Source organism: Elephas maximus, chromosome 10, assembly GCF_024166365.1.
Source record: "Elephas maximus indicus isolate mEleMax1 chromosome 10, mEleMax1 primary haplotype, whole genome shotgun sequence".
Taxonomy (NCBI): Eukaryota; Metazoa; Chordata; class Mammalia; order Proboscidea; family Elephantidae; genus Elephas; species Elephas maximus.
This window is the reverse complement of record NC_064828.1, coordinates 34,189,222-34,211,441: the sequence shown is the minus strand read 5'-3', so window position 1 is coordinate 34,211,441 and position 22,220 is coordinate 34,189,222. Positions and strand designations below refer to the sequence as shown.

At 50.6% G+C, this 22,220-nt stretch overlaps 3 protein-coding genes across 3 annotated transcripts in view; 1 reads left to right on the top strand and 2 right to left on the bottom strand.

Moving 5' to 3' along the window:
• Nucleotides 1–1,115: 1,115 nt before the first annotated feature.
• Nucleotides 1,116–11,655, bottom strand: MMP14 (matrix metallopeptidase 14). Its single transcript, XM_049899580.1, has 10 exons — nt 11,267–11,655; nt 6,885–7,033; nt 6,436–6,558; nt 5,747–6,054; nt 5,033–5,198; nt 4,564–4,720; nt 4,239–4,377; nt 3,960–4,110; nt 3,314–3,429; nt 1,116–2,932 (listed from the first exon to the last, which is right to left on the bottom strand). Exons 1-10 carry the CDS (start codon nt 11,372–11,374, stop codon nt 2,598–2,600), a joined length of 1,752 nt encoding a protein of 583 aa, XP_049755537.1. The 5' UTR covers nt 11,375–11,655; the 3' UTR covers nt 1,116–2,597.
• Nucleotides 11,656–14,144: 2,489 nt separating this feature from the next.
• MRPL52 (mitochondrial ribosomal protein L52) lies at nt 14,145–17,192 on the bottom strand. Its single transcript, XM_049899605.1, has 5 exons — nt 17,106–17,192; nt 16,940–16,997; nt 16,792–16,859; nt 14,682–14,746; nt 14,145–14,319 (listed from the first exon to the last, which is right to left on the bottom strand). Exons 1-5 carry the CDS (start codon nt 17,131–17,133, stop codon nt 14,167–14,169), a joined length of 372 nt encoding a protein of 123 aa, XP_049755562.1. The 5' UTR covers nt 17,134–17,192; the 3' UTR covers nt 14,145–14,166.
• Nucleotides 17,193–17,248: 56 nt separating this feature from the next.
• SLC7A7 (solute carrier family 7 member 7) overlaps nt 17,249–22,220 on the top strand; it is a 39,848-nt gene continuing 34,876 nt past the window's right edge. The window contains exon 1 of the mRNA XM_049899596.1: nt 17,249–17,818. The gene's annotated coding sequence lies outside the window, so the exon portion shown is untranslated. The remainder of the gene's footprint in view (nt 17,819–22,220) is intronic.

Genomic DNA, 22,220 nt, shown 5'->3' with positions numbered 1-22,220 from the left:
GCCTGGGCCAGAGCCCGGAGTGGGCTGGGCTGAGGCAAGAAGGCGGGGCTGGGGGGTGCAGCGAGGAAAAGAGGCTGCTCTTCTCCAGCTGAGCTGACTCAGCAACGGAGCGATTCCTCACTCAGGGTAGTTTCTGAGGAAGCCCAGCCTGGGAACCCTGTCTGGGACAGCAGTTTCTAAGAAAAGAGGAAACAAAGCCTTGTTAATCTGCCTTTCCAAACTGACCAACCTGGCACTTCTGGGCAACTGGGTTCCTTGACACCCCCTGTTCTGTCAGAGGCAGGCTGCTCCTTATTGGGCCCTGGGGTAAGCTTTTCTCTCTTTCCTTTGGCCCCACCCTCTGCTGCCTGGAAAAGGCTTAGGTCCCAAGGACTGAGGGTGAAGGGCTTGCCAGGGGGAATGAGGTTGAATATGCTCATGGGAATCCCCCTGTGGCAGGCAGAGAGGCGTAAGAGAACCGAGGGTCTGCGGCCAGATCACACGACAGGGTAATGCAATTTAGGAAGATTTTCCAAGTGGCCCCAGTTTGACCACTTCCTCTTGTCTCGGCAGCCTTGGGTCTCAAAGGTAGCCTTTTCAGCTAGGTTGAGGGGAGAGCAGCTGAGCTCTGTCAACCAATCCCCGGCCACAATGGGGTACGCCCTCCTCTCCACTCTGGCCCCCAAAACCTTCAGTTCGCCAAGAATAAACATATTCCTTTATGAAAAATACCAAAGCCCCATCTCATGGAATACACCACTCATGACGAGGCTCCCCCTTTCCATTCCCCTCATAACCAAACCCTAGTCACCCCTACACAGACCGGCAGCCATACAAAGAATGTGAAACATGGTTTATTCTTTGTGGAAAGGTTGAACAAGGTCAAAGATGTCCGTAGAGGGCACTGACCCAGCCCCGCCCTGCAGGTTCCTGGGGTCAAATGCCTCTGCCCCCCTCCCCCACCCCTCCCCATGCCCCTTGTTAACAAAAAGGAACAATTTGAATGGAATTCATATATAATAATTATAATAAAAATATACATTAAACAAAACAAAACAAAAAAAAAACAAGACGGAAATTTAGCCGAACTGCCAGCACCGTTCACCCCATTTACCCCCCACCCCCCCATGCTCCCCCCTGACATTCCCCTCCTCTCACACCCTCCACAGGGTCTCTCACTCTCTAATGTCCCCAGTACCATGACCACTTTCGGTGGCCGAAGGAGACTCCAAATAGGCAGGCTGGGTGGGGGAGAGGGAGGGCAGGACACTGGTAAGATAGGCTAGGGGAGTGAGGAGCTACCTAACCAAGAGACACCCAGGCGCCTGCCCCCTTACTGAGGCTGGAGGTAAGGCCCAGACCCCATCCTGGCTGATGCAGTCTAAGACTGAGCCTGCCAGGCCTCTGGGAACCTCCTTGACTACCCAGACTAGGTGGCCTCTCATTGAGGTTCCCAAGTTACCAGTCCCTGTCATATATGCCGTCTTTGTTAATTTCTCTGGGTATCCCATCCTTCCCCTCAATGCTTTATGGTCAGCAAGGAAGGGGACCAAAGAAGAGCAAGCGTGCCTTTCTCAGGGCCCTTCCTGAGAGCTCCAATAAAATATGACCTCTCCTGAGTACCACAGCTCATCCGTGGCACCCCAGCCATCTACTGCTGTACCTCCTCATCTACCCTTTTGGTCCCATTCTGTTCCCTCTGACTGCTCTGCCCCTGGGTCCCAGCCCCAGTTGCCTGCATTTAAGTATGGTTCTTTCTTGGCCTTTGTGACCTTCAGGCTCACCCCCAGGGTGCCAGACCCACCGGGTCTCTCCCTTTGGCCTGCCCTAGCCTGGGAGCTCCTCCAACCTTCAAATCCCCATCCAAGGCTAACATTTGAGAGGGGTAAGGCTGCCAAGCGTTTCTCTAGCCCCAGTTTAGTCCCTAATGGCTCAGGCTCCTTCCTTGGAAGTTCTCTGGGGTAGATGGGGCAGAAGCAGATCTTTATGGAGTAGAGGTGGGCTGACCTATCAATAAAGACCCTCTGCTAAGTTTTGCTCCCAAAGTCTTAAGGTGGCTGGATAGTCCCCAATCCCTTCACACTCCTTCAGGGTCTCCGCCACACAAAATTAGATTCCATTTAGCCAGAAAGAGTAGTGGGAGGCTGCCAATTGGGTACACCTGGGGCTTGTGGGGCTGGGGTGCCCAGAGCCTCCTGAGGTCAGAGTTCAGAGGTTAAAGGTATGCCAGGGAATGAAAAAGGAGCAGATGGCCCCAATTTGACCTTTACCAGCGAGGTCTGAGGGTCCTGCCTTCAAGTGCAGAGCCCCCAAGACATTCAGTTGGGGCTGGACACATACCAAGCTACAGGGTTCCCCTGAGGGGCAGGGACTGAAAGGGCCCCCCTGCTCAGCCCCCAGGCGACACTCCTAGGAAAGAAGCAACATAGGGTGAGGGTGGGAGAGGCCAGTCAGAGGACAGAGAGAAAAAAGGGGTCAAGGGAAGGGAATTAGGGTACGGCGGGGTTAGAGGGAGGGAATTTGGGACGGGTGAGGGCAGCCCACCCACCACCACCTGCTGCCACTGGCCTTCAGAGGCAAAGTCCTCATGGTAGGAGTGGGCGGGCCAGCGGTGGGGGTCAGACTTTGTCCAGCAGGGAGCGCTGGCAATAGAGCAGTCGTTTGGGAGTCCCATGGCGTCTGAAGAAGAAGACGGCGAGGCCCACTGCCAGCACCAGAAGCAGCAGCAGCACAGGCAGCACCACAGCGGCTGCGCTCACTGCCCCACTGCCCTCCTCGTCCACCTCGATGATGATCACCTCCGTCTCCTCCTCAGTCCCCTGATCTGGCCGGCCCCCAGACGATGGGCAGCCCATCCAGTCCCGCAGGGCTGACTTGGGGTAGCCTGGCTCCACCTTTAGCTTCTGGTTGTTGAATTTCCAGTATTTGTTCCCCTTGTAGAAATAAGTGAAGACTGGAGGAAGGTGGCAAAGAAGACAATAGATGGGGGCAAGGTCCAGAAGAGGAGCCAAAGAGAGGAGAGGGGCAGAAGGAATATGTTAATGTGAGCACCAGTCAAGTTAATCTCTTAACCTCTCTGAGTGTCAGTTTCTTCAGCAGTGAAACGAAGATGACTGTAGTGCCAGATTGGAAGAGCAGTGGGGATGAAGGGTGTCATGCCAGTAAAGCACTGAGCACAGTGCCTGGCTGGTGGTGAGTAAAAAAAAAAAAAAAAGTACCCCACCATTATCATCATCATTATTTCCCACATAATACTCTCAGGCTTTCCTCCTGCTCTTCCTGAATTCTCTAATCCCATCCTCCCCTAGTGGACACCTCCTCTTGCCCCTCTCACCTTCGTCGCTGCCCATGAATGACCCTCTGGGTGACTCAGGGATTCCTTCCCAGACTTTGATGTTTTTGGGGTACTCGCTGTCCACTGCCCTGAGCTCCTCATTGAAACGGTAGTACCTGGGGGAGGGGGAGGGAAGTGTTGGACACTAGGCATGTCTTTCAAGGATAGTGGGATCTAGGGCTGAATTCACCAGTGGGCGAAGGGTGGCTGTGGAGAGGGTGGGGGACAGGGGTTTTGACTAATGAGGGCCTGCAGCTGAAAGAGCCAGAAGGTGGGGGTGGGAAGGAGGGCCCAGGCAGTAAGGAGCCACCAGCAGCCCTTAATGACAGTGCCTGGCTGCTGGGGTGGAGGCACAGGGCTGGGGGCAGGAGGCATCAAATGACCAGGTCTGAAATAGTGACCCGGTCACATCCTACTCACTGAGCACTCATTGGAAGCTGCCTGTTACTAGGCAACAACAGAGGCTCAGCCAGCTCCTTTTCCAGGGAAATATCTCAGGGGTGAAGTGTATCTTCTTCCAAAATTGAGGAAAATGTGTGTGCGCGCGCGTGTGTGTGTGTGTGGTGTGTGTGTGTGGTATGTGTGTGTGTGGCAGGGGAGGGGGTTCTGAGGAGGGAGGCCTGGGGTTAAGGGCTTGATGTCTTACTTGTTTCCCCGGAAGAAGTAGGTCTTCCCGTTGGGCATCCAAAAGAGGGCAGCATCAATCTTGTCAGTAGGCAGTCCACGGCCCAGCTCCTTAATGTGCTTGGGGTAGCCAGGTTCCAGGGATGCCTCATCAAACACCCAATGCTTGTCTCCTGGGAGGACAGAGAAGGGTAGGATCTGGGCTGACTTGGGCTCTAGGGTCTTTGAAAGAGTCAACTAGAATCAGCTCCTCTAGGGAGACTCTCCCCACCCCCAAAGACCAAGGGGGATGCTTGGTTACCTTTGAAGAAGACAAACTTGCCATCCTTCCTCTCGTAGGCAGTGTTGATAGATGCAGGCAAGCCCCGCCAGAACTGGCCGATGGGCATTGGGTAACCATCCATCACTTGGTTATTCCTCACCCGCCAAAACCAACGCTCCTGGAAGCCAATCAGGGCAGGAAGAGGAGTACATTACCTTCTGTAGCTCAGTCTCCAAAGGTCCCCCACTGTCCTTGTGCCCTGATTTTGGTTTAGTCCTCCTGTTGCTGTTTGCCGTTTTGACCCAGCCTCCCGACCACAGAGCCCCCTTGTCCCCCAAACCAGCCAACTTCTTCCTTCTCTCACCTTGAAGACAAACATCTCCCCTCGGAGCACGGCCACGGTGTCGAAGTTCCCGTCACAGATGTTGGGCCCATAGGTGGGGTTTTTGGGCTTATCAGGGACAGAGGGCCGGGAGGTTGTCCTGGGTTGAGGGGGGATCTTGGTGGGGGACCCTGACTGACTCCCTGGGGCAGAAAACATGACGGCATTTCAGACTTGGTAGCAGAGGGGGACAGAAGAACAGACAGATGGGTAGACAACACGCTTGGAAAGGTGTGAACGGGCCTCTGAGGGAAGCTGAGGTAATTAGCAGGGAAAACACAGAAAAGTGGGGTCAAAAGTGGAAGCTAAAGGAAGCAGGATTGGGTGGATGGTGGGAGGAGACTATGCAGGATCAGGAAACAAGCATGGGGAAGGGAAAAAATGCACAGACCAGAGAGACCAGGTAGGTACAACCAGTGGAGAGAAAGGAGCAGGTGTGGGGGTAGATTACTTGCCATAAAGTTGCTGGATGCCCCGGCGGTCATCGTCAGGCAGCACGAAGTTCTCTGTGTCCATCCACTGGTAAAAGGGTGCCATGATGGCTGAGGGGTCATTGGAATGCTCGAGGCCCAGGGCATGGCCCAGCTCATGCACAGCCACCAGGAAGATGTCATTCCCTGGAGTGGGTAGAGATGGTTACGATCATGGCCTGGCTTGGGTTCCCTCCTTCACATTCCCTGCTTTCCCACCTGAGGCTTCAGTTTTACACCCAAGCCTGCCTGCCATATTCCCACCCAAGTAACCAAATCCTGAGGTTCAGCCTCACGATTGGCAACCAACACAAAGCCAGTCGGCAACCTCCTCTGGGTGGAGATGAGAGAGTATTCTGAGGCAGGATCTCAGAAAGATATGTGTTAAGGGATGCTGAGACCCTTTCTGGGCCTCAGTTTCTCCCAGAAGCTAGCCATGACATTTGCCTGGAAAAGTGGGTAATAAGGGTGCTTTGAAGTCTTTGTCTGGGTAGGCAGTTAGTAGGTGAAAGAAAGGATCAGACTAAGTAGCTCAAGACAGGATCCCAGTTTTGGTTGGAAGTCAGACCAGGAGACCATTGTGGTTTCTTCTAGCCCTGAGATTTTGGGGTTTGAGGTTTTAAGAGGGAGGAGAACACCCCTATAGATGATCGCAGGCTCTCCCTGAGGTAGAGTCCCAGGGCTCCCTTGCTCACCATTAAGATCCTCATTCCGGACAGTCCAGGGCTCAGCAGAGTCAAAGTGAGTGTCCCCTCCAATGTTGGGGCCTGGGAAGTAGGCGTGGGCCAGGAAGCCGCCCTCGCCATCGAAGGGCGTGCTGTCGCCATGGAAGCCCTCGGCAAAGAAGATCATGATGTCGGCCTGCTTCTCATGGCCCTCACGGATGTAGGCATAGGGCACCTCACGGAAGCGCAGAGGTGTGGCACTCTCCCATACGCGGAATGCCTTGCGAATGGCCTCGAATGTGGCATACTCGCCCACCTTGGGGGTGTAATTCTGGATGCTGAGGTGCAGCCACGTGGGGAGAGGATGGGGGTGTTAGGATAGCAAGGGGCAAAATTCTTCTTCCCTGCACTCTCCCAGGTTTGACTGAACTGCCCCGCCACCTTTGCCTGACCTGGCTTTTTCTTGCTGCTTCATGATGCCTGTCTCAAGAACCAACCGTGGGCCTGGGGGACCCCCAAGCTTTGGCTCTCTGGTGCTGAGGCACACCCCCCACTGGGTGCATTTCTCACCAGGGTTACAGCCATTTTCTTCCCCACTCCCAAGGATGCTTTCCCAGAACAGAGGTGAGGGGACAGGGAGGTTCTGTGCCTCTGTGTAAGCACAGCTGGTAAGGAAGGATAACCAGATGTGAGAAAGGCTGCTTGCCTGTTGGACTCACCAGAAAGTAATCTCATTATGTTGCCATTTGAGGCCCTGGATGGCATAGCGCTTCCTTCGAACATTGGCCTTGATCTCAGCCCCAAACTTGTCTGGAACACCACAGCGGGGACGCCTCATGGCCCTGGGGTGGGTAGAGGATTGGGGTCAGTACAGGATATGAAAGAGAAAGGTTTTCAGGGGAGAGGGGGAACATCGGGGAACAGGGTCAGTGTGGGGTGGGGTTCACTGGGTGTAGGGGTAGGGTCATTGTGAGCAAAGGCCAAGGTTATGAGGCCAGGATGAATATGAAAGGGTCAAGATCAGCATGTGGGGATAGGCTCTGGAGGGCAAGGCAGGCATTCAGGTAGCAACATCTCTGGGTGGGTAGGTGTGTGTGTGTATGTGGTGTGTGCATGAGTGCGTGTGTGTGCTGGGGCAGAAGAATTCCTGCCAAGGTCTAGCACTTACTTCATGGTGTCTGCATCAGCTTTGCCTGTCACTCGCAAACCATAGAACCTCTGCATGGCAGCGATGGCAGCTGAGAGTGACTGAGGTGAGCGCTGTGTGTGAGTACGCAGGTCCCCAGGGGGCAGGTAGCCATACTGCTGTAGCCAGGCCTGTAGGAAAGAGGTCTGCCTTGGAGCATCCCACGTGGCCCACAGGGAGCCTCTGCCTCCCCCACAGTACCTGACATGCACCCTCTGCTTGATGAGGAAAGGCAGTGGGCTTCTAGCCTGGCCCTGGCAGGAGCCTATGGGTCTCCCAGGCTGGACCTGAGCTCTGGCTGCAGGCCACAGCATGGCTTACTCCTTGGAGTAAGCTCAAACAGGGGTGGGGAGCCACAAAGCTTTGGACTTTGGCTGTAGCTTTCTTGAGAATAGATCTCCTGATGGTTTAACTGAGAGTTCTAGGTTGTCTTATCAGGGTTGTGAGTCTTTCTAGCGCTTCTCTCTTCTGTGTCAGTGTTCTTGCAAATACAATATACCCCACCTGGTAAAGGGCTGTGCCCATGGTAGAGGGCAAGCACAGACAGGCAGGCTCAGGGTCTGAGGGGCTCCACTTTTGGCCCTGGCATGAGGCCTTCCTGGGACAGGGGTGCCGGTGCATCTAGGACCCTCACAGCTGGGATCTTTTAAAAAAGGAGAGGAGCTAGGGCTGAGGCTGGATGCTGATAGGGGAAGCTGGAGCCTTTGGATTTGGCAAGAGGTGTGATTTCAGCCTGAGCTGGGATCCTGCAACCGTCCCCATTCAAACAGCATCTGACCTAAGGCTGATGAGACTAAAGGCCTGTTTAAGGTTCTCAGTAAACCAGAGAGGGAGTGGGAGATAAGGAGTGAGGGAGGCTTGAAAACTGTATTTTATTTCAGGTATGTTGTACATTGTTCATAATATAAAGGCTGGCATATTGCCTTCAATTAAAGTTGGGTTTTTGGTATTTGAAAGGTATGCATATTGCAAAACCCCATGAGGGAAAAAGCCAGCCTTTATTGTAAGAACAGCTGAGTATTTTCTTAAAGCCTTAGAAGTAAAATGAGCCAGATTGCTTATGGAATATGAGGACATTTGGCTTCTCTGATAGGGAGACACTACCCAGATCGCTCTGGTCCCTGCTCCGGCTTTGCCTTCTGAAGGAGCCTAGAGTGGGGCTGCAGGTTGCCTAGGATAGAGGGCAGAGGGGTGTAGACTGCTGTTGGGTGCTGTATCTCCCATTCTCCCTGCCCAGGGTCAGGATGGATTTTCATGAGGCCCTGTACCTCCAGGCCCTGGGTATAAGAGCAGTGACCTTGCACTGAGGCTGGGGGTGATTCAGGAGCAGCTGACTGGGGACCTGAGCCCACAGGGGCAGGAATTGCAACACAGTTCTGGGAAGTGATCCCCCATGGCTGATGGGAGTCAGGGCCTGGGGTGTAAACAACCCAGCCTTTTCTCAGCCAACAGGCCTGGCCTGAACAGCCCTTGCACTGTTGGGCTCTGAGAGCCCCTCCTCATGGGTATCGGAGGCCGTGAAGTTTAACTTCTGGTGTGCCAGAGGGGACATAAGCAGGGTACTCTCCTCCCGGGCTGCTCTCCAGGAGCTGTGGGCTTGCCCTGACCTGTGCTGGCTGATGCCACAGCCAGTGCCTGTGGGAGGCCTGCTGTAGCCTGTGCGCAAGTATGCAGGAAACTCCCTTTACCCCTAGCCTCACCTGTAGGGTAGACACACTCCAGGCCTATGACCCCTGGCGGGAGAGCAGCTTTGGGGAAGGATGGGAGTAACCTACTCCTAGAGCTGAAGTTAGTGGGACTGAGGCCAGGCCCCCTCAACTTTCAGAGGGCAAAGCTGAAGTGAATTTTCTAGGGACGGTCGACAGAAGGAAGAGTAGCAGAAAGGTGGGGAGAAACCACATCCAGGAGGATCTCTAGGATAAATCCCTCTCCCTGATGAATCCTTCAAGAAGGCACCCCAATGCCATGGAGTCGATTCCAACTCATAGTGACCCTATAGGAGAGAGTAGAACTGCCCCATAGGGTTTCCAAGGAGTGGTTGGTGGATTCGAACTGCTGACTGGTAAAAAACCAAAAACCAAACCTGTTGCCATCGGGTCAATTCCGACTCATAGCGGCACCACAGGACAGAGTAGAACTGCCCCATAGAGTTTCCAAGGAGTGCCTGGTGGATTCTAACTGCCAACTTTTTGGTTAGCAGACATAGCTTTTAACCACTACACCACCAGGACAGACAGATCTAAATTTTCACATCCACAACCTCCACCCCACACCCTATAGAGAGAAATGGAGGTTAGTCAAGAAAGGGGCTTCCCTAGAGTCTAGAGAGCCATACGCCTGGAAGGCAAGTGCATCCATCCCTCTTCTCCTCCCACGCAGGAGCTTTCTTTCCTCCTTCTTACAGGGGCAGGCTCTGAGCAAAGGAGGAACCACAGAGAAGACTATGAGGTCCGAACCACAGAAGAGAGGACTCTGTGTCTGCGGCTGGGTGGGGGAAGGGCTGAGCACCAGACAGGCCAAGGGGAGGAGAGGGTAGTCCTGGAGCTGATGCAGGACTGTGGGGGGCCTGGTGGTAGGGACAGGCTGCCTGAGGCCTGGGGTGCCCCACCTCTCCCTCCAGATTGGCCTGGCAAGGGAGCAACTATTTTGGGTCAAAGAACTCAGTCTCCTGGCTTTGCCTTGAGGAATGAGGGGTGCAAGATATTTCTCCAGGGGAAAGTCAAGGAAACCCCTCTGAGCTCTGGCCCAGGGGTCCTGGCAGGGCTGGGGGATCTCTGGCAATACAGCAGGCCCTGGATCTTAGCCTCTGGGCCTCCTCCTCCCTTCCTTTGCCTCCCACTCTTCCATGGCCCATGAGCAAATGGTGGTTCTGGCACTGGGGCTGCCCATGACCCACTTTAAACAGAGCCAGGGTTGCCGCCCCTCCCCTAGGGGGCCTGGCAGGGCAGGGGAGGGAAGGCAGGCAGGGCGGGGGAAGTTGGCAGTGGGCAGCCCCTAGATGCCCAGGCTCCTTTTGTTAGGCGCTCTCCCCTTCAGGCCTCAGATGAAGACTCCAGTCAGTCAGATTTACCCCCCAACCCCGGGCAGATTTGCACTCTCCCTGGTCTCTGAGCTCTCCACTATGGGTCCTCGAACCCGACTCCTAGGGGCACACATTTCCAGTGAGTCCCAGATCCCTTCAGGGACAGAAAGAGTGTGTTCTTCCTGGAGAAGTTTCATCCGGGAGTGAGACCAGGGCGGAGGAAGCCAAGGCCAGATCCCCTCCCCCCTTCGCGGGCCCTTCCCGGCCCCTCCCGACCGCACCCAGGTCCTCGCCGGGCAGAGTGGGTTGGGATGGCCCAAAATAAGAAACTGATTAAATCCGTCTCCCACCTTCACCCCAAAATAAAAGAGAGAGAGAGGAAAAACCTCCTCAGACAACTCCCACGCGGCTTCCTCCCGGGCCCGGTGGGCCAGCGCCGGGGCAGGGGTGGGGGTGGGGGTCACCAGAGTCAGTCGAGGGATGTGCCGGCGCCCTGGGCCAGGCCCTCTCCCCACTCCCCGTAGGACGCCCCCAGTCTTCCTGCAATTAACACAGAAAAACAATTAACAACAACAAAAAAGGGCCTGAAGGCGCCGACGAGGGGAGGAGGAGCTGGCCTGGCCGAGCCCCCGGCTCACAAGGAGAGCTTTGTGTGTACAGAAACGCGGCCAGGGCGCCAGCCCGCGACCCTCGACGCCAGGGCTCTGGGCCGGGCACAGCCGGGTCCTCTTGCGGAAGCAGGGGTGGGGGACAGGACCGCTCCGCTTCGTCCGCCCTTGACCCCACCTGGCCGAGGATGCGTGTGTGGGGGTCCCGGGGAGGCGGGACGGGGCGGCCGAAGCACGGGGGGCCGGGAGCCGCTCCGCGCCGTCCGCGCGACCTCCCTGGCCGCCGAGGCACCCGCGGAGGGCGCGCGGGAGGTAGAGCGCTGAAGAGCTGGAAAGTTGAAGAAACAACAAACGCGCACATGACAAGAAACGGGGACAGCTCGGGGTTTGAGCGCACTCCAAATATTTATCTGGCTCCCAAAACGTTCCAGAGCTGCGCTCAGAGCCCAGGGGAATTGGGGAATGGGGGTCTATGTCAGCTGTAAAGTTCTTCCAAGGAAAGGAAGGAACAGGATAGAAAGTCTGGGAGAGGGGAAGATGCAGGGAGGCAAGAGTTCGACTAACTTGCAAGTTAGGAGATAAGGAGGGAAAGAAAAAGGGAGGGGGATCCTGCAGACCAGAGTAGCCGAGACCCCGAGAGCCCTCTTCTCCGAATGGGGGCCGTTCCCTGGAGACCCTCGAGCTTGTCTCCCCGGTGGGCGCGACTCCGGGAAGGGCCGGAGGAGCTCACTTACTTCGGGGCTGAAGCTGCTGCTTTGGGCCAAGTCGAGGGAGGCGAGCACCGTGCCGAGCGTGAGCAGGGGAAGCAGCAGCCTGCGAGCGGGTCGTGGGGCGGGAGACATGGTCTGCGGCCGTCGGGGCAGCAGAGCCGTGCGGGCTCCGTGGCGGGGCCCACGCCCTGGGGTCGCGTCGCCTCTCCCTCGGGGTTCCTTTGTCTTCAGGAGGCACTGAATTTGGATTCCTAGAGCGCTGCTGGCTTGAAAAAGAGGGAATTGTTCTTGAGAGTGCCCGTTTGCTCTTCTCTTTTCCGTTTTTTGATCTTTCTTCTGCTTAGTCGGCGAACTGGGTCGGGAGCCCTCTCTTGCTCTCTCCTCTGGTCCCTCCCTTCTCCCGCAGCCTATCCCGCGCCCCGCCCCCGCCCCAATGCCCTCCTTTCCTGGTGGGGACGTGGTTGTTTCAGCCTGAATCCAATTACAGCCAACGAGCTGGAGGGAAAAAAAAAAAAAAGCCCTAAGTTGTCTTTCTGTGGTGCAGGCTGCCATCTGCAGGGGTTGAGGCCATGGCCGGGAGCAGGGGGCTGTGGGGGGACCCAGGGGACGGGATGTGGGAGGCTTTCTCCTCCTAAGCATATTTTGGGTGGCTGGATTCCTCTGGTATTCAGCGTTTGTCTCACCTCAGGGTGGGAAGTTTGGGGAGGTTCAGCAGCTGCGGTTAACCCGGAGCTGAGGGTCTGGGATGGGAGGGGGGAAAAAGAATCTCCTTCAGGATACCTGGGCTGGAGAAAAGGGGCCAGTTTAGTAGCAGTTGGGGGGTTGTCTTCTGGTACCTGTGCCTTGACCAAATCGAAACTTTGTCCCTTATTCTTGACAACTACCTCCGTCTCTCCCGCCCATGCCAAAAAAACAAAAACAAAATCCAACTATCCCAACATCAAACCCCACAACCACACAGGATCTGGAGATCTTTCCCTGTAGAAAGACAAATGTGGTCCCTTTATTATTGTAATTTGCAATCTGGATGCTCTTTTAATTAGGAGACTGGCTGGGGAGGAAAGAGGTGCAAGCCCATGAAATCTGGGGAAAAGCAAATCAAGTTTGGTTAAACTGTTGGGAGAAAGGTACTGGGTGTTAGGACTCTGGGGTCTCATTTTTACCTCTATACTGAAAAAAGGAGGCAATTAATTCCTTAAAGAGTAAAAAGTTCTCCTTCAGGGACTGACTAGACACTGAGAACAAAAGGTGGAGGTTTGCAGGGGAGGGGGAGGGTGACTAAAGCTGGTGATGGGAAAGGGAGACAGATAAGAGCTTGAGAACTAGATCTGGAAAAGCAGCACGACGGAAGCAGGAAAAATGTGGGAGACAGAAAACTGGATCATCAGCGAAATCTAAGATCCAAGAACTGCATTTGGTCAGCGAGAGAGGAAGGAGGGAGTGGAGGGAGGAAGGGAGGGAAAGCAAGCAAGGAAGGAATAGAAGAGGTTGGACAGAAATTAGGTCAGACAAGAAGGTCCAGAAATCCTAGGGATCCAGAAACTATCATATCTTTATGGCTGGAAAATGGAAGAAAAGTTCAGAGTCCATAGGAGGAGCCATAAGCAATAAAATGGCAGACTCCCCAGGTTCCTGGGCAGCTATCCCACAGTGACTGTTTGAGGGCTGAGCATTTCTAGGGCTCCCTATGTAAATTGCGGTAGGGAGTAGTGGGCAGGTCCCTCTCTAGCCAACCATGTCAGAACCATGGAGACCTCAGGACCCAACTCAAGCCGAAAATTCAATAGGCAAGTCTGGTTCTGCCCTTGTGGGCCTTCAGGTGGGGGTATCCTCCTGGGTCATATATCTGAACTTTAGGAAAACCGGTACCTGTTTCTTGCCAAGAAATGGACCTCAGCTGGAAGCCTTTTTCATCAAAACATTTATTAAATGTCTAATTGCACATTGTCTGAACTGTGTATGGGCCGTGATAACAGGCTTGAGTGCCTGGCTAAAACCAGGGAAACTGCTGCCCCCTTTTCAGTTCCCAGAGCAGCTCCAACTCATACTCTGGCCAATCCTCTGGCCTTAAGATGGGTAAAAATCCCAGAACAAGATTCAGTTGAACTGGAATGGAGCTGGGGTAAGGGTACTGAACAACCCTTAGTCATCTTACAGCCTGTTCTTCCTGGTGTCCAAGCTCTTGCTCTGAAGACAGGAGGGAAACAAAAAGGCTCCCTTCAGGCTGGGATAAGACATCTAGAAAAGATAAGCCAGAGAACCTGTACACCAATGTTCACTGCAGCATTGCTCACAATAGCCAAAAGCTGGAAACAACCTAAATGTCCATCAACAGATAAACACAATATGGTATATACAGTAGAGCATTATTCAGTCATAAAGAGAAATGAAGTCCTAATACATGCTACAACATGGATGAACCCTGAAAACATACTGAGTGAATTAAGTCAAAAGGACAAATATCGTATGATCTCACTTATACGCAACAGGCAACGTACAGAGACCAAAACTTACGGCACAGCGGTTAAGAGCTTGGCTGCTAACCAAAAGGTTAACAGTTGGAATCCACCAGCTGCTCCTTGGAAACCCTACGGGAGCAGTTTCTATCCTATCCTGTAGGGTCACTATGAGTGGGAATTGACTCAACTTCAACAACAATGGGTTTGGTTTTGGTTTGGGGTAGGAGGGAGCGAGAAAGAGAAAGTCATTGTTCAGGAGGCACTGAGTTTCTGTTAATGGTGGTAGAATCTGGAAAAGGATAGTGGTGATGATTGTAGAACATGATGAACGTAACCACTGTCACTGTTACAGTTATACACGTAAAAATGGTTGAATTGGTAATTATTTTGTTATATATATTTTCACCACAATTTAAAACAAAAGAAAGCCAGAGAGCAGCGGGAGAATAGGGCAAGAGTTGCTTTTTATTGACTTGGGAGTGGGCTCTGCAATGAAGCCCCTTTGGGTTTAAGAGCATTTTTCTGTCTCCTTTCTTCTTCCTGCAACTTCTGCTGCTGCCTGAGCTGCCAAGCCTGTAATCCAGCTTCCATTTCCTGTGACAGCAATACAACTCGTCTCTGAAACAGACAGGAAAACAGTGTGGATAACATCTGGGGCTTGAGCTCTGCACCATATATCCTTTCATTCACAGATCAAAGTCAGAGGTTTCAGCTGGAGAATGACACTGCTGACTGGGGAAGGGGTAGGACTGTGTCCTAGGTCTGGAAGCAGGAGAGGAAGGCAGCAAAACGTGGGGCAGAATGTCTACTGCTTGTTTCTGTCCTGGGGTGTCCCACTCTATTCCTCCCTTTTTTGTTAAAGCCTGTGTGTGAAGGACACATGTTAGTGTAGGTGCTGACAGAACTCAAGACAAATTACAATTTAAATTTTCCTTCTCTGATTACACACAGGTAGCCTGCTGGTTTCTCTACCCACTTACTGCAAACTTCTCCCTTTGGGCCTTTCTTCGAAGGTGGCATTTCATTGGGGGAGCAGGACCACCGTCTGCAGATAGAAGAGAAAAGGCAAGTGTTAGAGATGGCCTGTAGCACCTTGTGCAAACAGTTGACAGGAATGAGGGAAGAACCAACCTCTAGCCCCTTTCTCTATTTCGCACTATTGTAGGCAATTCTTCTATGACGGCCCACAAAGAATAAGCTCCTAGACATGTTCATACTCTATTTCACTCTTGAGCTTGGAGAAATCAAGGTCCTCTGCAATGCTGCCATCTGTTCTATTTTCAGAAATCCTCCACAAGTGATCTGATCACCATTCTACTCATTGAGTCTTCACACTAAGTTCCACCCCACTCCATAATGAGATGCCTTTTTCCTTTCCCTCCAGCCAAATTGTCATTTTTAGGCCCACCTCAAGCCCTATCTTTCTCAGAAACAACTTCTCTAACTTTTTCAACCCATCTGAAAGAAGTGCATATGAATCATTTAATATTCACCTATTTGCCTTGGGACATTTCTTGTACTATTGTTTTTAGTGTACTTAGGCGTCTCAAATTCTTTTGGAAAGAGGCCGAGGACTAAAGTATCATTTAATTAAAAAAAAAATGCCCATGTTTTGTTTTCCCAACCAGACTTTAAGTTCCTTTGGATCTGGGACTATATCTTTCTTCAGCTGTTCATAGTATAGTGTAGGCATGTAAGTACTTAATAAATACTCCATAAATATCTATTGACTTGCTGAAAAGATGCAGTATCTGACCTCAAGTAGTTTATAATGGAGATAGGGAGAAAGGACACCTACTTTCTACAGTGGGACAAACAAACAAAATAATATAGAGCAAAAATCTGCTCAATAGTTTGAAGGCAAGACAGATTAGAAGTATTATTTATCAGGAAATAGAACCAATATTGCATATGCCAAGTGCTTTACATTTGCTGCTTTATTTGATTCTTAAAAGAACCATATGAAATAGATATTTTTCTTCTTTCACACATGAGGAAACTGAGAATCTGATAAAATTAAGTAATTTGTCCAAGACCATAAAGTTAGCAAGCAGGGAAGCTTGGATTAAAAATCAGGTCCCTATAACTCCAGAGTCTTTCCGATATTCCACTAACTACAAAGAGATCCTAGGTTTCCTACAGTTAAAATGACAAGTTGAAAATATTTTCACCATCCTCCTCAGCCATCGATATCTAATTAAGCAGGATCTGTACAAAACCTAATTAGGGTAGTTTTTTGGTATCTATGTTGTGAAGGGGGGCTGGCCCCTGCCCAGTTCTGGTCCTGGCTTTGCTACAACCTGCATGATCACAGGCATTTCATTTCTGCAGGCTTCAGTTCCCCTACCTGTAAAGTCCTACAGGAAACCCTGGTGGCATAGTGGATAAGTGTTACAGCTGCTAACCAAAAGGTCGGCAGTTCGAATCCACCAGGCGCTCTTTGGAAACTCTATGGGGTCGTTCTACTCTGTCCTATGAGTTGGAATCGATTGCAACAGGTTAAAGTCCTGCATGAAGAGTGGGAAGTGTCTTCAACTTCTCTAAGGTCCCTTCTAGGTCCAATATTTCTTCTCTGCCTCCTCTGTCCCTCATCTACTTTTTTTTTTTTTTTAAGTAAAAGGGAAAGGCTTTTCTGAAGGGAACCTGCCATCCTCAACCTTCACCCTTCCACTTCTCTTAGACGCTCATTTGGGAACTTGAGATCTCTGCATTTGGTACCAAACTCTCAACAATGTACTCACTACACAAAAGGGCAGTGCTTCCTAACTTTAAGAAAAACATGTTCCCTTTTGAGAAAGGTAAAAGTCTTGTCACCCTCTCCACTCCCGCGAGCCCCGAATCAGAATTATCTTCTGCTTATCCTCACAAGCCAAGAGGATCAGGATCGATCCTGCCTAGCTTTACTTTCCGTAGTCGTAGTTTAATTTACAAAATAAACAATAAGCCTTCTTTACCCAAACTCCGTCTTCCAAATATAAAGTTAAATTTGTTTTCCACTCAGACCGCCCCACCATGACAGCCCCAGGCCCTCCCCGTCCAGGGGCGTTCCCTTTAGGTGAAAATTTCCGAAGTGTCAGATCAAGGGCTCACCCGCGTACGACCAGTCTGGTAGCTCAGTAAGGGGCCCGTAGCCGGAGGGGTTGGCAGCCAGACCTTGCCTGGGGGGAGAAAAACTGTCTGGTGAGGGTACGGCCCTGCTCCTGGCCCCCCAGCCCCCCCGGCCTCCTCAACAACTTACTGGAGCCGCCACTGGCTGCCCGCCAGAGCCGCCGCGCTGCAGTGCAGCCTCCGGACACCTGTTGGGAAACGGGGCAGAACTGGGGGAGAGCCGCACAGGCCAGCCTGGTGGGTCCCGCGCCGGCCTCCCGCTGGGTCCGGAGCCCACAGACCCTATGCCCACTCACCCGAGAGCAGAGTCGCCAACACAGCCATGCTTCGGCGGAGGGCCGGAAATGGGCGTGGCCTTGGTAGCCACGCGCGACGCTGCGGAGGGAGCCGGAAACCGCCATCTTGGACTTGGTTTTCAAGTTACGGGCCCCGCCATCTTGGGTCGTCGTACGGAACTGAAGGATAAAACTGCCTTTTGCTCATGCCATCTCCTCAGTGAAAGTCGTGGCTTCCTAAACTGAACCGTGAAAGAACCGTTCCATCGTCCTCTAGTCCTGTGTAAATTATAGTAAGGTCTCTCAGAGGAATAACAGCCACGTTACCTCATTCTGCAGTGTCTCGCGTCACAGTTAGTCACATATTTTTCCGACTAAGTGGCCAAATCAAGAGTGAATCAGAAAACTTGGGTTTAAATTCTCACCTATTTATCCAACAAAATTTATTGAAGAAGTTCTACGTGACAAGTGTGGTATTAGGCACAGGAGATTCTATGGAGAGCAAAAACAGACATCACCTCTATGCTGATAGAGATTGCAGTCTAGAGACAGAAGACAGTAATCAGATGACCACACACATTAATGTAACCTGACAGCTGAGATGAGCGCTGAGAAGGAAAGAGACGTGGTGCCTGTAAGCATATAATGGGGACTCGATCTAGAATAGGCAGTCACGGAAAGCCTCCTTGAAGAAGGGGTGTTGGAGCTGAGATCTGATTCCGGTTTTATAAGAGGTACTACCACACATTTTTTTGTTTTTTTACTACCACACATTGCCAACTATACTCTTTGTATCAACGCTGTGAGGTAGGTACAGGTAGTACATGACTTACGATGGGGTACCAATTCGGTTCTGATGGTAAGTTGTGTACCATTTTTTTAAAGTTTTCATTATTATTGCCTTTATTATCAGTATCTTTATAAATCCGATCCTTGTCTTTGGGGGTTGGAAACATTATGTATAAACTTAACAGGTATATTTTAATACATTCCAAAACCAAACCAGTTTTGGTCGACTCCAACTCATAGTGACCCTATAGGAAAGAGTAGAACTGCCCCATAGGGTTTCCAAGCCTGTAATCTTTACTGAAGCAGACTGCCATTTCTTTCTCCCAGGGAGCTGCTGGTGGGTTTGAACTGCCAAACTTTGTTAGCAGTGGAGCACTTAACCACTGCACCACCAGGGCTCCTTTAGTATATACATAAAAAAAGAAAAATACACAAATCATAAAAATTTACTCCAACGATAAAGAAGAGTTGGACAACATTGGCATTTTGTCAGTTGCATTAATAATTCCACATGTGAAAGGTCTGGATTATCCCTGGGAAAGGGGATGACGTTTCTAGTCAGAAAATTAGTGAGAGTTGTCTGTGCTGTCCTTTTCTTGTTTTCTTCATATATTTCGTGGTGACCACTCACTACTTCCTGAATCTGCCTTTCGACTTTAGCAACGTGATCAGCATTTGGGTCCATGTTTTTTAAGCAACTGAAGCCCCTGATTTAGTTTAGAAAACTAAACCTGTATGGTAGCGTTTTGAACAGTAAATCATAAAAATGAACCTATGCGAGTGAACATCTGAGAATGATAAGAGCAAATTATGCACGGCAACATTGTATGTAGTACATATTATTAACGATAAGATGGACAAAACAAAACCAGATGGTTGTTGTAACTCGAATACATTGTAAGTGGAGGACTACCTGTACTAGTGAGAAACCCAGATCTGACTCCTTCTCTCCTTTTTATCACTTGCTACTCAGTACTTTAATTTCTTAATTAAAACAAAAAAAAGCTTAATATATCGCATATATGAAAACATCTTAAAACTGATAATATGAAAGTGCTTTATAAAAGGTATATAAAAAAAAATCCTAAAAAAGTGCCCAGTATTGTGTGCTAGGATAGACACACAAACATGGGGGTGGGGGCGGGAGCAGGACCTGGAGGAGTGGTGTAATGGCCTATCTGGAAGTTTATCATTTCCTTCTGCAAGACTGGGAAGGTTTTCCACAGGAGGTGGCTCTGAGTTGTGCTTTGAAAGAGGGGAAGGGTGGCTCCTGGTTTAAGAAGTAAAAGCAGTTATTTTGATAACAATAAGAATGGTATAGGCCATGGTTAAATCAGAAGAGGGGAAGGGAACAACAGAAACTTGGCTAGAAGCCAACAGATGGACAGGGAAGGGGAGCCATAGGGAAATAAGACAAAAGAGTACCACTTCTATCTTATGTTCATATACTTCATGCTTCATTTTTATGTAACAGACACTTCCACATAAATGATTTGATTTTTGTAATTAACCTGTAAAGGAGATAAGACAGGCCAGGAAACAATCATTTTACAAATTGCTTGTAGATCAGGGAGCTGAACCAAAAGTTGTCTGTTGATTTATTGTTTTATAGTTAGTGGTAGAATAAAGACTGAGTGACACCTTCCCCAAGCTTGGCTCCACGTGCCTTTGGCTGGTGCTGAGATAGACAGCTGAAAGTAGATAGCACTGGACACTCATTAAATAGTTTACCTTTGGGGAATCAAGTGGTAGAAGCCAGAGGCTCAAAGAATAACCTAAGTGTCGATGTTCAGGATTGACAGGAAAGATTATAGGCTGGCTCTACCCCTTGCACTATATAAAGGAGTTAAACCAGCAATACTCTGATTTCTAGTAGCTCGCACAATAGGGGGACACCACTGATTTGCAAAATTATAGAAAAGAGTGTGTGTAAGTCAGTCAGAAAAGGACAAATATTGAATGACCTCACTTATATGAAATACCTAGAATAGGCAATTGTATAGAGATCAAAGCTGAAGAGTGGTTACCAGAGGTGGAAGGGAGGAGATAAGGGGGAATTACTGTTGAGGAAGTATTGAGTTTCTGTTTATGGCGATGGAAAATTTGGTAATGGATATTGGTGATGGTTGCATAACATGATTGATGTAATTGGTGTCACAGTTGTACACGTGAAAGATGTTGAATTGGCCAATGTTGTGTTATAAAACAATAAGAAAAGTAAATGCAGATTAAAAAATGAAAAGGACATGCATTAAGGTGAGCAAATAACGTGGACAATATGAACTTCACATGCGGAAGCAAACACACGCAGTCATTGATAGCTGTGGGAGTCAAGGACTTCAGGGGCAGGATGAGAAGTTTGTTCAGACCTAGGAAGTCTGGGAGGAAGACAAGTTCAGCCTTTTACGTGGTTAGTGTGATGTGGCAGGGGGACAATCTATCCGTTGTAAATAGCAGGAAGTATGGGTTGAGATTTTGAGAGAGAGACAAAGACAGAAGGGGGGGAGAGGGAAAGAGAGCAAGCTAGCAGCTTACATCATGAGCATTCTCTGGGACCTCACAGGGCGGGGGTCAGGCACCTGGACAGCACTTCTTGATGACTTCATCAGCCTCCTAAGTCATAGGAAAGCAGCTTCATCATCCCAACTAGATGCGTTTCAACTTCTGGACCCCATCTGGCAAAGGCTGGAGTTAAGAGCAATGAGAAGCACCAGGAGTCTTAGCTTCATCTCCTTCCTCTTGGATTCTGACAGCCTGAGCCAACAGGAGAGGACCACTTTACTGGTGTTTCTCCTGGCCAGAAATCTACTTAAATTCCTTTCTTTTCAAGGGCATCATGACCTGTATTTGGTTTTAACTTTTCGTTATTCACTCACTTAAAAAAAAAATGTTTATTCCAATATCCTTTTGTGCTGTCAGGTCTGTATTTATAGAGTTGCTTTTGTACAAGTGCTTTGTTCTGGGAAATTAGGTGCTTTTTAACTGTTGTGATGAATAACAGTGGAGAAGGAATGTAAGTGGAGCTGACTCTGGGTAATTAATTCCATCTTGTTTTCTAGCCTCTTCCCCTTTTTTGCATGCTGTGACCAAATTTTAGGGCTGAAGTTGTGGAGAGAAGGGAGAACTGTTTGGGTAGGGTCATGTTTTACATTCTTTCATTGTCTTCCTCCTCAGGACAGTGCAAAGATCAAATCACTGTACCACTCCATGGAAGAAGTGTGGAAATGGAAGGCTATAAACCACCCACACACATGCATACACAGCTTTGCATATTATTTCCTTTTTACTTACATAGTTTATTGTAATATATTTTTCTTTTCCCAGAGCTGTCAAATCCCTGCTTAATCAGTACTGGCTAAATTCTGTGTTAAACGACCCAGCTTCAAGATGAGTAAATTATGACCTTAGGCTACACTCTTCTTTCTTGTTTGGCAGCTGGAAAGTGTCTTAATAAGATGTGTGCCTTTCCACTAGGGTGGTCTTGAAGGTGGGTGGCTGTGGATCTTAAAGGTAGCCCACTGTGAATGTCTGCAGAGTGGCAATCTGGGCTTTAAAAAATGTCAAAGCTGAATTGTCCAGAAGGAATAAGAAAAGGCAATCGTATTATCTGCAAATCATCTTTTTAGCCTTAAAATGTGGGAAAACATCTCCAGATTCCTTTTCTTGAACCATAGCCTGGGATCTCCCACTTTTCGCAGGGTCCACTCTGCTGCTAAGGCTTCTCAGATGAAAGGTGCTTAGAGGTTCTGCCTCCCGGGCACACTGGTCCAGACATTTTTTGTTAAGCGCTGCCACCTGGCGGTGGCTCCGCCGCCTGACAAATCCTTTTCGGTACGGTGGAGACCACTTTCTTCATTTTGGATCGCGAAGCTGATGCAATACCACTTTCAAGGGGGCGGAGAGTTGGGAACCCGGGAGGGGGGTGGAGGAAACGCCCTTCCGGGAGACCCCTCCCCGTGGCTCCAAGCAGGCCCCGCCCTACCCCCACCCCCACCCACGTGGGACCTCCCAGTTTAGGGTCCTTTTCCGAGTTGCAGCCAAGCGTCCGGGGACTGGAGGCAGGGGTTGCCAGGGCTTGGGGCTACCCCCCAGAGCCCCGTCGGGCCACCAGCTCGAGCTGAATTGGGAGGGAGGGAAGATGAAGCGGAGCGTTCCTGGGGCGGAGGACGCGTCTCTAAGGGTATCTGCAGTCATGTTTGCGTCCTCCGGGCAGCGCAGCCGTACTGAAGCGAGGAGTGGGTAGGGATTAGGGTTGTGGGTCTCTCGGTTCTCGACCTTTGGGCCCTTCGCCAATACCCACCACAATCCCCTCTGCTAGCGCGGGCGGGGGCTGCTTGGCCAGGTGGA